Below are 15,456 nucleotides of genomic sequence, written 5' to 3'. Positions count from 1 at the left end.
GCAGGGAAGGAGCGAGCAGAGAAGTCTGAGGCTATACTGCCGTCCAGTTTCAAGGTCACCAGTCCTGCCACTTCCAAGAGGCCGTAAGCTGCCTGAGAACTTTCTTGCCATCAACTCCACCTTCCCCCGGCCTGGCTTCAAGTCTTAGAACTATGCTCAATAAGAGACACCTCGGAGGAGGAGACCTGGGGCTTTGGGGACTAATATGTGAAAAGTGATGACCAGGGAACAGCACCCATGTTCTCTGTGCATGCATTGCTAGTTGGAGTGACTCTGGGAAGCTCCGTGAACTTCATTACGGAGCAGGCTGAACATGGAGCCCTGAACATGGACTCAGATCCTTACTTTGCCATGGACAGGGGGCAGCCAACCTCTCAGAGCCTCAGTGTCTCATCAGTAAAATGGGAATCCCATCACTCATATGCAATGAGCCTCTGGACAGCAAATAAGAAAACCTATGTGAAGTTGCCAGCCTCTAGGGGATGCTCAATAAATAATAGGGGCTGGCACTTTGGGAGAGCTTTCTAGGCTACAGGGAGTGTTCTAAGCATGTTTACAGAGATGAGTTTGTACAATCTTCATTATATCCACATGAGGTGTATGTTAGTCAGTGTTCTCCAGAGAAACAGAACAGAATGTGTATATATAGAGAAAGAGACTTATTTTAAGGAATTGGCACACGTGATTATGAGGGCTTGGTGAGCCCAAATCTGATGGGGTAAGGACAGGATGGTAGGCTGCAGACTCGGGTGCAGTTCAAATCCAAAGGCAGTCTGGTAGCTCGATTTGTTCTTTTGGGGGGAGGTCAGCCTTTGTTCTATTAAGGTCTTCAACCGATCAGAGGCCAACCCATGTTAGGGGAGGTAATTTCTTTGACTCCAAGTGTAGCAGATGTCCATCTCATCCAAAAACTACCTTGACAGAAACATGCAGAATAATGCTTCACCAAATATCTAAATATCAAATATCTAAATACCACTGACGTATAAAATTAACCACTACAAGATGGGTATGGATACCGTCCCCAATTTACAGAGGAGTGATCAGGCACAGAGAGGGTAAGAAATCTGCCCAAGGGGGTGCCTGGGTGGCTCAGTGGGTTAAAGCCTCTGCCTTCAGCTCAGGTCATGATCCCAGGGTCTTGGGATCGAGCCCTGCATCGGGCTCTCTGCTCAGTGGGAAGCCTGCTTCCCCCTCCCTCTCTGCCTGCCTCTCTGCCTACTTGTGATCTCTGTCCATCAAATAAATAAATAAAATATTTTTTAAAAAAAAGAAAGAAGGAAATCTGCCCAAGGTCCCAGAGGAGGAATAGCAAGGCTTGACATTCCTGCTGTCTGGCTCCAGAACTTGCACTTTTAACCATGACACTAAGTGGCCATTATCATAAGCCAATGTAAATTAAATTTCTCTCTCCATCCTTTTCCTGGCCTGAGAGTGGAAGGCAGAGAAACCAGGGGAGGCCCTCCCTGGGTAAAGCAGTCTGGGTGGGGCTCTGCCTTATTTAAGGAAGCAGCACGGAACCTGAGCCTCGGAGATGGGAGTGGGAGGAGATGGACAGTAGGGGGACCTGAGAGGTTATCTGGTCCCTTGACTTTCTAGAGGGGAAACTGAGGCCCAGAATAGAGAAGGGACTCACCCAAGGTCCCAGGGCTTCAGAAAATACTGATGATTTCCAACTTATACTTGAGTTATTATGTCCTAAGGGGTACCCTACATGAAATCATTTAAACTGCTACATGTGAGGTAGATAATATGTAGAAAATGAGGAAACTGAGGCAGAGTTTAGAAACTTGTCTAAGGTCACGCAGAGCAGAATCTGAGCCCAGGCACAGCTAGTACACTAGACCTCTGAGGCAAGGTTCTTGGGTGGGGGTGGGAGGTGAAGTGACAGAATACAATCCCACGCGTGTTCCCTGCCGACGCCCCCCCCCCCCCCGGCTCTGACTGCAAGTTGACAATGGGCCCATATGCAATATACAATTCCTCAGGTTCCTAATGCAGCCTCTCCCTTCTGTTCACACAGGAAATATCCTTCTGCACCAGTGGCTGGGCAGACCTGAGACTCCCTGACCCTGCCCAGCTCATAGGCACATGCACATGCACACTCATCTCTTTCCACACTAGACACCTCCCAAACAGGGACACAAACACACATGAACACAGACTCTAACCAGATACATCCCAACACAGTGGCACACACACTCAACACCCTAGCGCCCTAAGGAGTTAACATACGCTCATGGCATACAACGGGGAAGACCCACACATGTCCACACACAGCCCCACCTACACACATGCAACCCCCCACCTCACCCCATACATAAACCAGGGTGCAACTTTCTTGGTCCCAAGAAACATATCAGCAAGCACTTGCACACACAAAACATACCAAGCCATACTCAGAAACACTCATGACATACAATTCCATGTATCCCAACTCACATTCTATCCCTCATATATGGGCGCATACACCTCTGCGGGTCCGTAGGTCAAGGCACTTGAACGGATATCTTCCCAGGGGACCGACAGCTGGAGCCACGTGTTAATACATACTCCCACATCCCCGAGTGCCAGAACCCCCAGATGGCTGCTGGTCCCCTAACTCACCACCCCCATAAATATGGGCAACACATATGTCAACACAGATCGCTCAGTCTGCCACCTCCCCCTGCCGCACCCCTCCCCCGCCCCGCCGCTAGACACACAGTCCTAACTCCTAGGGACCACTCTTCCCCAATGACCTATGCGTCACCCACACCCAGGCATGTGCAGAACCCCGCCTCCCACACTCGGAGAGAATCCTTCTCTGACCCCAGCACACAGCGTCGGAGGACTCGCCCCGCCTCTCTTCCTGTCCGCATCTCTTTCGCAAACTCCGGGTGGACCCGGGCACCTGTCAGGCCAATGCCAGGACGGGTACCCCCCCCCCCCAATCCCGGCCTCTGCTGGGATTACTGTACCGCCCCCACCCCCGCAGCAATGAGAAAGCGCTTTGAGGTGGGGGAAAAGGAGAAGGTTTGTGTTGCAGGCGTTAAAAACTCACAGCCACTCAAGTAGGATCCCCTTTTTGGTCCAGGATCTCACCTTCGCACGGGGAAAACCCTGCGTCTCTGTTAACCCCCTCATCACCGCCGCACCACCGGAAGGACCCAAGAAGTCACAGCAGTGCCCAGTAATAAGCACAGCAGCCCGCGGGGGGCGGGGGCAGGAGTCGGCTGCCAGGGTTGCGGGGGGCCCTTCATGAGACACCCCCACATCCTCCCATGCACCCATCCGCATTCCCACGGGGAGAGCCTGAGGGGCTCCGTAGGAGAAGGGGAAGGTGCGAGTACCAGAGAGCTTAGGGGCCATGGGCTGGGGAGGGGGACACCTGAAGGGAACACTGGGCAGCCGGCAAGGACAAGCCCCCCTTAAGTCCCCTGCAGGATCCGAGAGGCGCGAGCGCCAAGCGGGAAGGGAGGTTGGAAGGAAAAATGCCCGGAGGCTCCCTTACCTGATTTTCTCTTGGAACTGCCATAATCCCTGAAAAAGAAGCAACAACAGATAGACATGGTTAGGGCCGGGTAGGGCGCGGGGCTGCGGGGCTGCGGGGCTGCGGGGCTGCGGCTGCGGGGAGCCCACCGTCCGGCTGCGGTCGGTCCCCGGCACCACTGCTCATGTGATCCCAGTCGGCCCGCGAGCCGCGCGCTCCGCAGCCGCACGCACTGCGCGCCGCGCCTGCCCGCGGGTCCCCCCGCCAGCCCAACCCTGGGCGCGAGCCGCGGGCCCCGCCCCGCCCCGCCCCGCCCCCGGCCGGCCCGATGAGAGGATCTAGGGTGGGGGGACACACCGTCCCGGTCCTCAGCGGGTGGGGCAGCGCGGGGCAGGTTCTCACACTTTGTAAACAGGGAAACTGAGGCCCGGGGCGCCCGCGTCCCTCCCCTGCAGCGCTTCCCCTCCCAATTCTTTGCACCGCTTCCTCATGCCCACTCAGACTTCCAGTCACGACTGAAGTGTCACCTCCTCAGCGTGTCTTCCCCAACATCCTCCCCATCTCCTCCTCTCCTCTGCATAATTAGATTTGTGTGACCCTTTGATGAAAGTCTGCCCCTGCCCTGGACCCAAGGCTCTCTGAGGTCACACTGTGGCTTGACTCCTCCTATTACTTCCCCTGGGCCTGGTGTAGGTGTGGAGATTTACAGACTGCAGGCTGAATACTGAACAGATGTGGCTTTCACCTTAAAGGCTCGGGCTGGGAAGCTGGAGGTTCAGCAAGCCCTGAGGGAGGCTAGGAATAGTAAGAATGGAGCTTGAGCTTTTGAGGGAGAACTGGGTTCAAATCTCTTCAATGGCAATAATTCAACACCTCCGAGCCTCCTTTAGGCTGCCCTGGACTAAAACCAGCTGCGACTTGCCCGGCCCTCCAGCAAGGAATTAACTCAGGCTCAGGATCAGGCTACTTCCCAAACCCCGCCCTTATTCCTGCCTTTGGCCCCTCCCACCACCGCTGCCATTCGCGAATCCTTCGGGGAACGTCACAGGCGTCTGAAATGCTTAAGGTTCCTTGAGTGCTCAGGAGAGGCTGGCTGGAGATCTATCTGGAGACTAGAGGAAATGCCTTTATTTTCCCTGGGGGGATCAAAGAAAATGGCAATTGCCGGACTTTGGTGTAAGCGAACTGGCCAGCTAGGTCTGCCAGCTGGAAAGAAGTGATTTCGTGGGAGAAGGAACAGCAGGTTCATAAGAAAGGCCGTTAAACTCGTGCAGACTCCTTGATTCTGGAGGTCTGGGGAGTAGCCTGAGCTTTGGGGGAGTTAAGCACCAAAGCGATTTGCTTGCACAGCCCAGGGTGAGGGGTTCCGCCTCTCCTAGGCTCCTGAGTTTTCTAAAGTTTGGGCTCAGACCCCCAGTGATTCAGAAACGGGCTGATGCCCAGGAACCTGCATTTCTGATACCTACCCCCTACCTGCCCATCTTAGTTTGAGAACTCCCTAGTACTCCATGCTCCTTTCAGTCCTCACATCCACACTAAGAGGAAGGTCCTATCACTCCCATTTTACAGATGAAAAACAGAGGGTGAGCCACTGCCCAAGACCATCCAGCTTGGGAAGGAGCAAGAACGGAAGAACGGAAAAGGCAGGGTCCATGGGCTGGAGGCGGACCTGGTAAACCTGCTGCCTCCGGAAGGAGTTAGGAAGGTGGGGAGTTCCCATCTGCCCCCCAAGCCTGACCTGGCAGGGCAGGCAAGCTCGTGTCCCTAGGACGGAAGGGAAGAGCAGGACAGACTTTCCTGGAGTGCCTGGAGCTCAGCTGTGGGGAGAATTCTCCGTGGAGAGGAGAGTGTTAAGTGGTGGCTATGTCCTGCCCAGCCAGCTTGCCACTCCTGGGGAGGAATTGATTCTCGGGCTTTTTTGCAGAGTGAGGGAGGCCTGGGAAAGGAGCTGTGTTCCTGCTGTCCCTGCAGGAGAAGCCCTCAGGGGCCTGGGACCACAAGGGCCCCGCTGACCATCCACGGGCTGCCCATGGTCCTGGCGGGGATGGCTTCCTCTCAGTGCCATAGCCACCTTCCTCCTCTCTCGTTTGTGCAGCTGTGGGCTCCCCAGGATTCGCTTTCAGCTTGTCAACAGCACCAAGAAGGGAGACAGGCAGGTCATTATCGGGTGACAGGGGGGCACACTGAGGACTGGAAGGGGGAGAGGGACATAATTCCTCTGTGCTGTGCCCAGGTCAGCAATAGTCAGCTCGGTTATTTAACATGCTCATCTGAGGAGCTGGTTACAAATTCAGATGTGGAGACCCTCTAGCCCCACCCCCACCCCCAACCACACTGTCTGCATCTCTGACAAGTGTTAGCTGAGAACTCCCCTTCACTACAGGCAGGAGTGGTACCGGGCAGCACTATACCATTGTCCCCATCAGGACCCAAGCCACCGCTAAGAAACTTTTCTGCTTAGTAAGAATGATGTGCTTGCAGTGCCAGAGAATCTTCCAGACAGATCCCCTGGCCAGCCCTTCCTTTAACCCAAGTATAAGCCCCTCCCACCTGGACCCCAGGTTAGGAGGTGAGGTGGGCAAAGCTTAGAGAAGCTGACAACTTGTTCAAGGTCATACGATGAGCAGGGGGTGAGGCTGGGATTGGGCACCGAGAACCCAGGCCTTCCTCCGGTGCTCAGATCCTCCAACACGGCCACCCTGGAGCTATGGGTGCAAGGAAGAGAGGGGAACGGCAGGTCTGTGGGGGTCTGAGAAGCACCTGGGTCAATGGAGGGGAGGCTCCCTGGCAGTGGGGGTGGCCGGGCTGTGACTGACTGGTGGGAGAGGCCGGTACAGGAATCCGTCACAGGGCACCTGGCCTCCAGCCCAAGCAGGCATGGCCCTCATAGGAAACCTCTTGCAGGTTTCTGGTTGGGCACTTTTGAGCAAAGGCGTTTTGTGTTTTCAGCCACTGAGTATGCTAGGCACTCCCTGATCCCTCACATATCAGGCATGGTGAGGGAAGGCAGGGGGTGCCCACCTCCAGCTGCCCTGGGCGGGACTGCAGGCCCCTCTACTGGGGTTCAGCACCCTAGCAATTCAAGATCTCTTCCCACACGCCACCTGCCCCTGGCACGCCCCCCACCCCAGGCTCCCATTCTTGCCCCCAGCTGGTGCTGACTGCCCCCACCCTGCCCGAGATTCTACCCAGGCACGTCCCAGTCTAGCTCCCTCCCAACTTGCTGCTGAATCACTCTATGCCAGGGAGCCACAGGAAGCAGAAGGGGAGGGGAAGGCCCGTCTCCCTCCAGGGCTGCCAGAAGCTAATGTCATTGCAAAGGCTTCCAGGCTGTATCCTGACTCGGTTCCATCAGCCTTCTCCTCAGCTGGTACTGAGGATGACTAAGACCCCAGGTACAGTGACCAGGCCATTCTAGCAGACTGATCCATGGGTCTGGCCTGGTTGGGGAGAGAGGTGCGGAGTTCCTCCAGCACACCACCATACCCCTCCCTCATCTCAACAGGGCCTCCAGAAGCCTCTCCTGCCCCCTCCCCCACAATCTCAGGATATAAACAGTTCATCTCCTGGCCCTGCTTCTAGGAGCAGGGACAGGTTCCAGAAGCAGAGAGAGCCCAGTTCAACCCTCTGCTACGTACTAACTGGTTGGCCATCTTGAGCCTCTGTTTCTCTATCTGTAGAATGGGGATAATAACAGTACCTTAAGATTCAGGGAAGATGAAACGTACAGTGTGCATAAAAGGGCTTAGCATAGTGCCCCAGCCCAGAAAATGCCATATAAATTGTCTTCGTTATCTGTCTTTCATATCTGGAACTGACCCCACCTCAGTTGCTACCCAATTGACTAAGGCTTGTTTGAACTTGGACCTCACCTTGATGCTGGCAGCATAGTACCCAGCAGGGGCTACTCCAACCCCGTTTGCAGAGTTTTGGGCTTTCACGGACACAAAACAAGCACTACTCTCTGCCGAGCATGCCCCTCCACCCCCAGAGAGACCCCGTTCCCCATGCACTGAACATCTGAACAGGGCCCATCTGGCCACAGTCGTATCTTCAGGGAGACACTGACCCCTAGGAATCGGCATGCCTGGGCTCACTTATCAGGTGACTTTAACCTTCCAGGGTGGCCTACTCCCTGAGCCCCAAGCCACAAGGCATAAAGGTCCTGCATTTTCATGCTATGGCTGAAGGGGGGCAGTCAAGCTTCATTTTCCCCCCTTTTCCCTGACTTTAATTTCTCTTGGTAAGGTCTGCTGCTTCCTCCGACAACCTTCTAGTGAACAGGCTGGGCTGGAGACAGCAAAGGGCATGAGGCCGAAGCAGGGAGCAGGGGAGGCATTTAACAATTCCTACCTGCTGGTCACCTGTCTTTGCACAAGCCTTCCGTTCCTGCCCTCCCCTGAGAGTTCCCAGCATGCAAGGGACCATCAGTGCCCTGAAATAGGCAGGGGTGGTGGGAACCCATTTTATGAATAGGAAGACTGAGCTCCTGAGGCCTTCTGAAGTTTGCCCAGCCTCCCCAAGCTGCAGTGACATTCTCGGTGGGATACTCCCCACGCTGAGGCCACTGGGGAGCGGGCGAAAAGAAGGGGATGCTTGAGCAGCAGGGGGAGGCTCTTGCTGGGGGAAAGGAGGCAGCCGCCTTGCCCGTCAGGGTCCTGGGATGGGAGGTAAAGCCTGGGAGAGCCGCTGAGGGTCTGGCCAGGCCAGCTCTGCGGAAGGACGCCGAGTCCCTGCCAGGTGGAACTGAGTCCTCTGCTGCCTGCCACCACCTCTCCCTCCCATTCTTGCTCCCATTAGAGAGTGCCCTGGCAAGGAGGATGTGCACGCAGGAACTTCAAGCCTGATGTTCTCACCCTCCTGTCTGCTGGCTGACATTGGCCGCTCAGCCCAGGACGCCTGTCTGCAGGGCCTGCTGCCGCTTGGAACTGCTTGAGAGGCCTGCTGGCTGGCCAGATGGCTGGCTCTGGGTGACCTTGAGAGCCCAGGGGTCTCAGGGGACCTGGGTGGGGCCTGGACTACGGGGTCTGGAGTGAGGGTACGCAGCCGTGGCCAGGACAATGACACAGAACCCTTGAGATGTGTAACAATGACCTTGACTGCCCTTATCCACCACTAAGCCTGTTTCCAGCTCCTGCTGTAGGCTGCTTGTGAAGGCCTGGGCAGGTACAGGAGAAACAGGACCTGCTCCGGCCTGTGTGTTTAGGGCGAAGTTGGGGGAACACAACTAACCAGCACAGTGAGAAACCTAACATTCTGAGACATTCCAAGAAGCATAGGAGTGGTTACATTCCAAGTGCAGAAAAAAAGATCTGGGGCTGCAGAACATCTAAGACAGGCTTCCAGGAGCAGTGGGCTTTGAGCTGAGACTTGAAGGATCAGGGGTATTTGGATCCATGCAGAGAGTAGAGGGTGGAAAGTTCTAGAATCGGGAATAAGCAGCTCCAAATGGGAGTCAAACCGGGGAGGGTAGGTAAGCAGATGGACAGGCAGGGAAAGGCCAGGCTGGTGGGGGTGGGGGAAGGGGCGGAGGGGGGTGTCAATGTCCCTCCGTGAAATCCAGAAGATTTCAGAGTCAGGGAGGATGTGGTCAGAGTGTCACTGGAGGAAGATTTTTGTTAAGAAGCGAGGCAGGTGGTGAGGGAGCAGGATGGGAGAGCGCTGGTGCCAAGTCTGGCCCTGACATCAACAGACCCCAGTTCTGGGCCCAGCTCTGCCCCAGTGGCTGGTGCAGCAGGGCAAGCTGCTTTAAACTAACCCTTTTTAGGGAGCCCTCCTGTACTGTCGAGGGGAACGCAAGCTCCTGCAGCCACTCTGGAAAACATCATGGAGGTTCCTCAAAAAGTTGAAAATAGAGCTACCCTATGACCCAGCAGATACAAATGTAGTGATCCAAAGGGGCATGTGCACCCCAATGTTTACAGCAGCAATGTCCGCGATAGCCAAACTATTGAAAGAACCTAGATGTCCATCAACAGATGAATAGATAAAGAAGATACGGTGTACACACACACACACACACACACACACACACACACAGGAATATTATGCAGCCATCAAAAAAGAGAAATCTTGCCTTTGCAATGATGTGGATGGAACTAGAGGGTATTATGCTAAGGGAAGTAAGTCAATCAGAGAAAGACAATTATATGATCTCCCTGATATGAGGAATTTGGGAAACAAGGCAGAGGATCATAGGGAAAGAGGAAAAAATGAAACAAGACAAAATCAGAGAGGGAGACAAACCATGAGAGACTCTTATTCTCAGGAAAAAAACAAACTGAGGGTTGCTGGAGGGAAGAGGGTTTTGCGGGGATGGGGTACTTGAGTGATGGACACTGGGGAGGGTATGTGTTGTGGTGAGGGCTGCATGTTGTATAAGACTGATGAATCACAGATCTGTACCCCTGAAACAAATAATACATTATATGTAAATTTAAAAAAAAGAAATAACAATAGCAAACTAATGCCTTTCAAATGACAGGCTCTGACCCCTTAGTGAGTTCTGAAACCATCTTAGTATGTCCCAATAAGCATTTTAAAGAGATAGACAAGGGGCACCTGGGTGGCTCAGTGGGTTAAAGCCTCTGTCTTCGGCTCAGGTCATGATTCCCAGGGTCTTGGGATCGAGCCCCGCATCAGTCTCTCTGCTCAGTGGGGAACCTGTTTCCTTACCCCCCCCCCCCCGCCGTCTGCCTCTCTGCCTACTTGTGATCTCTCTCTCTGTGTCAAATAAATAAGATCTTTTAAAAAGATAGACAAAACGATGGTGTCAGTCATGGAAAGATCAGTATTGTCTTGTGAAACCTGTTTTAGGTGTCCACCTGTTAACTTGTCTGTTTTGGGTTATGATGGGAAATTTGTTACTCCGGCAGAAAAAGTCTTTAAAAACACTGGCAAATGAACACTTGTGGCTTGTCTCCCCAGCCCTCGCGTGAGGGTTCTCCCCGGGGCCCTCGCAACCTACTGATTCTCTGTGAAGCCGACCCAGTTGGACCAGACGCTGAGAGAGGAGGGTCTGGGCAAAGGGGCTTCAGGTCAGCTGAGGTCGGAGGTAGGCTGGGGGATTTTCCAGCCCCACTCAGCCCCTAGCTGGGTCTCTGCTCAGCCTTTTCAGAGCCTTTGCAAGGAACGGTCCTGCAGGGCAGCGACCTCCAGGGAAGACAGACAGAGGGGGCATGAATGCTGTTCTTTGCCCCCATTTGTGCCCTGATGTAAACTGTGGTACTGAGGGCCCTTGTGTCCAACAAGAATCCGTCCTTTCTCCACAGGATGTGTTTTCCAGGGTGCTGAGAATGGGCCCCATTGTGGCCATGTGGACAGTCCAGAGAGGCCGGAATTCCTGCCCTGGGCAAAAAAGCTGAATTCCTCGGGAGGGAAAGGGTCTCGTACGCCGCACTACCCCCCCGCCCCCAGCTGAGTCCCAGGGAGGCCCAGGCTGGGGCTGTGGCACACCCCAGAAACCTCCCAGGCCTTGTGCTTATCTGCCCAACATCTCAGAGCATCTCAGCAGCTGCCACATCCACAGCGGAAAGACAAAGCACTGTCTGTCTGTCCTCTCTGACTGGACTAACCATGCTGGGCAAAGGCCCCAAGTGCGCTGCCAGCCCGGGGACAGCTCCACTGCATCCAGGCCTCAGAGCAGAGGGTTCAGAGAGTGGGTGGGATGGAGCGTGGTTCAGCCACTTGCCACTTTGTGCCACAGGCAAGTCACTTAACCTCTCTGCACCTTCAGTGGTCCAGGGGAGACACAAATATCCTACCTTTGTTGGGGGGATGACCTGAGGTCATGTGCAAAGCTCTCAGAACTGGCATGTGGTGAGAAGGCTGGCAGAGTCTGTCTTCACAGCAGGGGCTCGACTGAGTGTGGATGGCGGCCAGGATATTGGGGTGCTTGGCTGGCCTGTCCTCGTGGGTATGGACTTCATAAGAATCTGGCCCTATGGACTTATGGCCCAGGGGGCCAGCTCAGGGCCCTGAAAACAACGGGCCAGTGGGTCTCCACTTGTGTGTGTGCCAAGAAGTCCCACCTCGATGGTGACTGACAAGCAGCCTGTGAAGGACGAGGAGGCTGCGGCGCAGGCACAAAGCTGCCTTCCTGGAGGGGACATGAGGCCACTGAGCCCACTGGCCACAGAATCTGAGCCTCCCACAGGCTGCCTGGCCATGGGTAACCCCGGACTTCTGGGGACAGCAGGCCAGACCTGGGAAGCCATGGAAGGGGCAGTGACAAGCGCTGTGCTGGGGTTCAATTGCAAAGTTCCTGGGCAGAAGGGCAGATGGGGTCTTCCATGTTTGCAGGCCTTCCTGGTCTCTCTTCAAGCACATCTGTCTGTCTGTCTACCCCCCCCCCCCCCCCGATCTTGTGTCTGAGCAGAAGGATGGCGAGGAAGACCCGTTTGGGCCTCACAGAGCACACCGTCTAGTTGGCAGCGACAAGACAAACACGCAGGGGAGGACAACATACAGTCACTTTGTGATCTGCCATCCGGGTCAAAAGGATTTGTTGTGTAGGAATTTCCTGGGAACAGGTCAGAGTGGTCCCCGGCAATTGGGAAGGGATGTCCAGAAGAGGGCGCTCTAGAGCCACCCTTGAAAGATGAACAGAGAAAGAGCAGAGGCAGGAAGGAGGTTTGGACGCTAGGAGTGAGGTTGAGCAAAGGTGCAGGGCAGGAACAGATAGGGGAGCATACGTGTGTGCGTGTGTGCGCGCGCGTGTGTATATGTGCACACTGGCGAGTGCTTGTGTGTGTGCTAGGAGCAGAGGGTGAGGGGAGCTCGTGGATGCTGTTTGCCTGGGGCGGGGGTGGGGGGCAGGACCTGTGGCCAGGGGTGGGCTCAAGGGAAGGCACACAGCTTAAATTTTAGAAGAAACTCGGTGGCAGAAACCCAGCAGGGATGCGTGTAACAAAAGGGTTTCCCCTAGAAGGTGGCAGCATCAGCTCCGCAATGGAGAGGCCGGTTTCCATCTGGTTCTGCTTTTCCCCCGAGTAGCCCGCGGGATGGGCATTTTTCGGGGGAAACAGAAGACGGCTTTGCTCTCCACACTCCAGAGGCCCCTTCTGCAGAAGTGTTTCTGATGTGGGTGTGGGTTTGTGACACACGCCGGGGCCGCCCTGCTGAGCAGTCCTCCGGGTCACCCCCTGGCTATAAGACCGCTTGCTCCCCAGCCCTGGCCTAACTTTGAGCTGGGCCAAGAGCTCTCTGCTTCCCACGGACGCCCAGGAGCCTGTCCAAGGCCCAGCTGTGCTGATCCCTGCCTCAGCGTCCGTGGGAAAGAAGGCTTGAAGCGGGGCCCCAGGCTTCTCCCGGCACCAGCCAGGAGGGCCTCGCCTCGGGGGGCTCACATGGTGGCCCCTTACGAGAGAACCCTGCTCTCCCAGACTTCCTCAAACTTCACATCACACATGCGCAGGCGCCGAGCCGCAGGCGGGCCCCGCCCCTGAACACCTCCCTGACCTCGTCTCCCTCTCCGAGGCAGGTGCTTCTAACCTGCTTTACTGCGGAGGCACTGACAGGTCAAGAAACGTGCCTACCTGGAGCCACATAGTGAGCTGTTTGGGCTTGTGGCCTCCTCACACGCCGTCGTCCCCTCTCCAGTGTTTCACATTCCCGCTCAGCTGACCCCCGGTGGCACTGCTTGTCCCATTTCTGTCGCCAGCACCTAGCGGTGCCCCACCTCATGCTGCGCCGTAGAATGGCGACCCCCAACAGAAGTGGCCTCCTGCTGCACTGGCCCGCAAGGCGGTCACCACCACTCTGTCGAGTGCTGGAGATGCGGCTCACGCGATGCAAGAACTGACTTAATACAAATTTAACTGAAGTAGCCACAGTGCGCTGCCCAGCACGCCGGATAGTGCAGACTCGACCACTGCGCGGAAGGCGGCTCGCGGGGGAGACGCGCTGCGTGCAGCTGCCTGGCTTCACATCCCAGCACTGCCGGGTGACTGGGAGGCTCTCTGTCTTCATGTCCGCTCTGCACAGGGAAGAGCCCCAGAGCACCCACCCAACTGGACAGCTGGAGGTCAAGACAAGTCGACAGCAGGCTGGATAAAGAGTCCCCTATGGGATGAGGCCCAGAGCCCCGCAGGACATCTGGTTGGTCATGCACTACTTTTGGCTGCCTTCCCTCCCCTGCCTAACTACCCGCCTCGCCCCCACCCCCACTGATCTCCCGGTATCGCCTCCCAAATAAACTGTCTGGATTCTAATCCTCCCCAGACCCGCTTCTGCGGTATTCTAAACCAAGACACCTGTCTATCCTTGTCTCTGGCATGAAGTATCCCACCCCCCCAACTTGCCCACCAAGATCCTCATAGCCTGCCTGACCTAGCACATGGCCAACATATAGTGGGGGCTTTCTCCAGACATGCCAACATGGGGGTAACCCACATCCTCTGTCCTCTGGCTCTCAAGGTGGCTGCCGGCAGCATCATGGGTCTCCCAGAGGCTCTGACCAGTAAGACAGCCTCACGGGTGCTCTCTCTTGCACAGAATGGAGACCAGAACATGCCCTGCCATTAACCTTAAATTCTCTGACTTGGCAAGCATAGCCTTCTCTAATCAGGAGCTGGCTTCTGCGTAATTAGATCAGACCTGACCACAGCTCAGCAACCACTTCCCTGGCCATCAGAGCTGCTGACTCCTCCTCCCAGCGTATTAGGTAGGCTTTGATTCAAGTGTCCCTGAGGGTTCAGCTCCGTCCGGCCTCCAGGTGCCCTTCTGTGCACCAGCATGCGGAATGCTCTGGAAATCAGCTGGGAAAGTTTCGGAGGGCCAGAAGGAGCGCTGGACTCTGAGTCAGACAACGTGGTGCTAGTCCAGTTTCTCTGATGATTTGACCTTGGGCAGGGCTGGAGGATGTCTGAAGGCTGGAGCTGGGAGCAACCCACCCCTTCTACCTCTCAGTGAGATGCATCCCAATGGCAGAGGCTGCTTTGATGGCTCCAGAAACTGCCAACTATGCGGCTGCATGCCGAGCAGTGAGCGATGGGCGGCACTGGCTAACCAGGCCTCTGGTTCCTCCCTCAGCACCAAGCAGCCTCTCAACAACGGCAATGGTAATAATAATAAGGACCCATGGATTATGAGCACGTGCCGGGCAGCGTGTTAGACACGTGGAGAACTTTACTGAGGGGGCGAGCCAGGCTCTCCCACCAGACTGCTGGATTCTCACCATCTCTGCCATGCATCAGCTTTGCAAGGCACATGACCTCCCTTTGCCTTCATGGGTTTATCTGGAAATCGGGGGAAATAATGGTGCCCACCTCATGGATAGATGCAAAAATTAAATGAGCTAAACCATGCACACTGCTTTCTGCCAGACACCTGGGCTGCCTGCAGGTTGCCTGAGTAGAGAGTTGTGCACCTTATGGCTTAGCCCCTGGTCCACTGCCTGTGCCCACTGCCCCCCCCATGCCCTGTGGGGCCCAACTGTGTGTGAACTTCCTGGGGATGGGGATGAAGTGCTAGGTGGGCACCTGAGGCCCTCCACCCGAAGCCCCCACTCAGTGGCCAGTCCATCTCAGAGCAGCGCCAAGAAGGCAAAGCCGGCCTTGCTGGTGGGCTACTGAACAATTTGTGCAAGGACCAAAGCAGCTGGAACTACCAGAAGGTCTAAAAATCAGAGCAGCACATGGTGGAGGGAAGAACCCAGTCTCCAGGAACATACATCGCTTCTTCCCAGCCAGGAGCAGAGGGAAGGGATGATAATAGGGGCTCCTTTTTAGGAAGAATTAAAAACCTCCCTCTGGGATCTTTTTAGGGTTATGTAGAAGTTCTAAAACTTGGGCGCCTGAGTGGCGCAGTTGGTTAAGCATCTGCCTTTGGCTCAGGTCGTGATCCCAGGGTCCTGGGATCGAACCCCATATCCCTCCTTGCTCAGCGGGGAGTCTGCTCCTCCCTCTCCCTCTGCTGCTCCATCCTACTTGTACTCTCTCGTACTCTGTCAAATAAATACATAAAATCTTTTAAAAAGAAGAGTT

General features: G+C 55.4%; 1 protein-coding gene across 5 annotated transcripts in view; it reads right to left on the bottom strand.

The window, feature by feature from the left end:
- The window catches only part of SH3PXD2A (SH3 and PX domains 2A), a 230,145-nt gene that overhangs the window by 79,261 nt on the left and 135,428 nt on the right, over positions 1–15,456 (bottom strand). For 4 of the 5 annotated variants that reach the window (XM_059173298.1, XM_059173300.1, XM_059173299.1 and 1 more), the window contains one exon: positions 3,494–3,522. In XM_059173298.1, the coding sequence (XP_059029281.1) occupies positions 3,494–3,522 (29 nt within the window). Of the gene's footprint in view, positions 1–3,493; positions 3,567–15,456 lie in introns of those variants that run through there. The other variant, XM_059173302.1, reaches the window with a different exon arrangement.

This window comes from Mustela lutreola, chromosome 4 (assembly GCF_030435805.1).
Source record: "Mustela lutreola isolate mMusLut2 chromosome 4, mMusLut2.pri, whole genome shotgun sequence".
NCBI classification, from domain to species: domain Eukaryota; kingdom Metazoa; phylum Chordata; class Mammalia; order Carnivora; family Mustelidae; genus Mustela; species Mustela lutreola.
The sequence above is the reverse complement of the archived record's forward strand: the minus strand, read 5'-3'. Positions and strand labels throughout refer to the sequence as shown.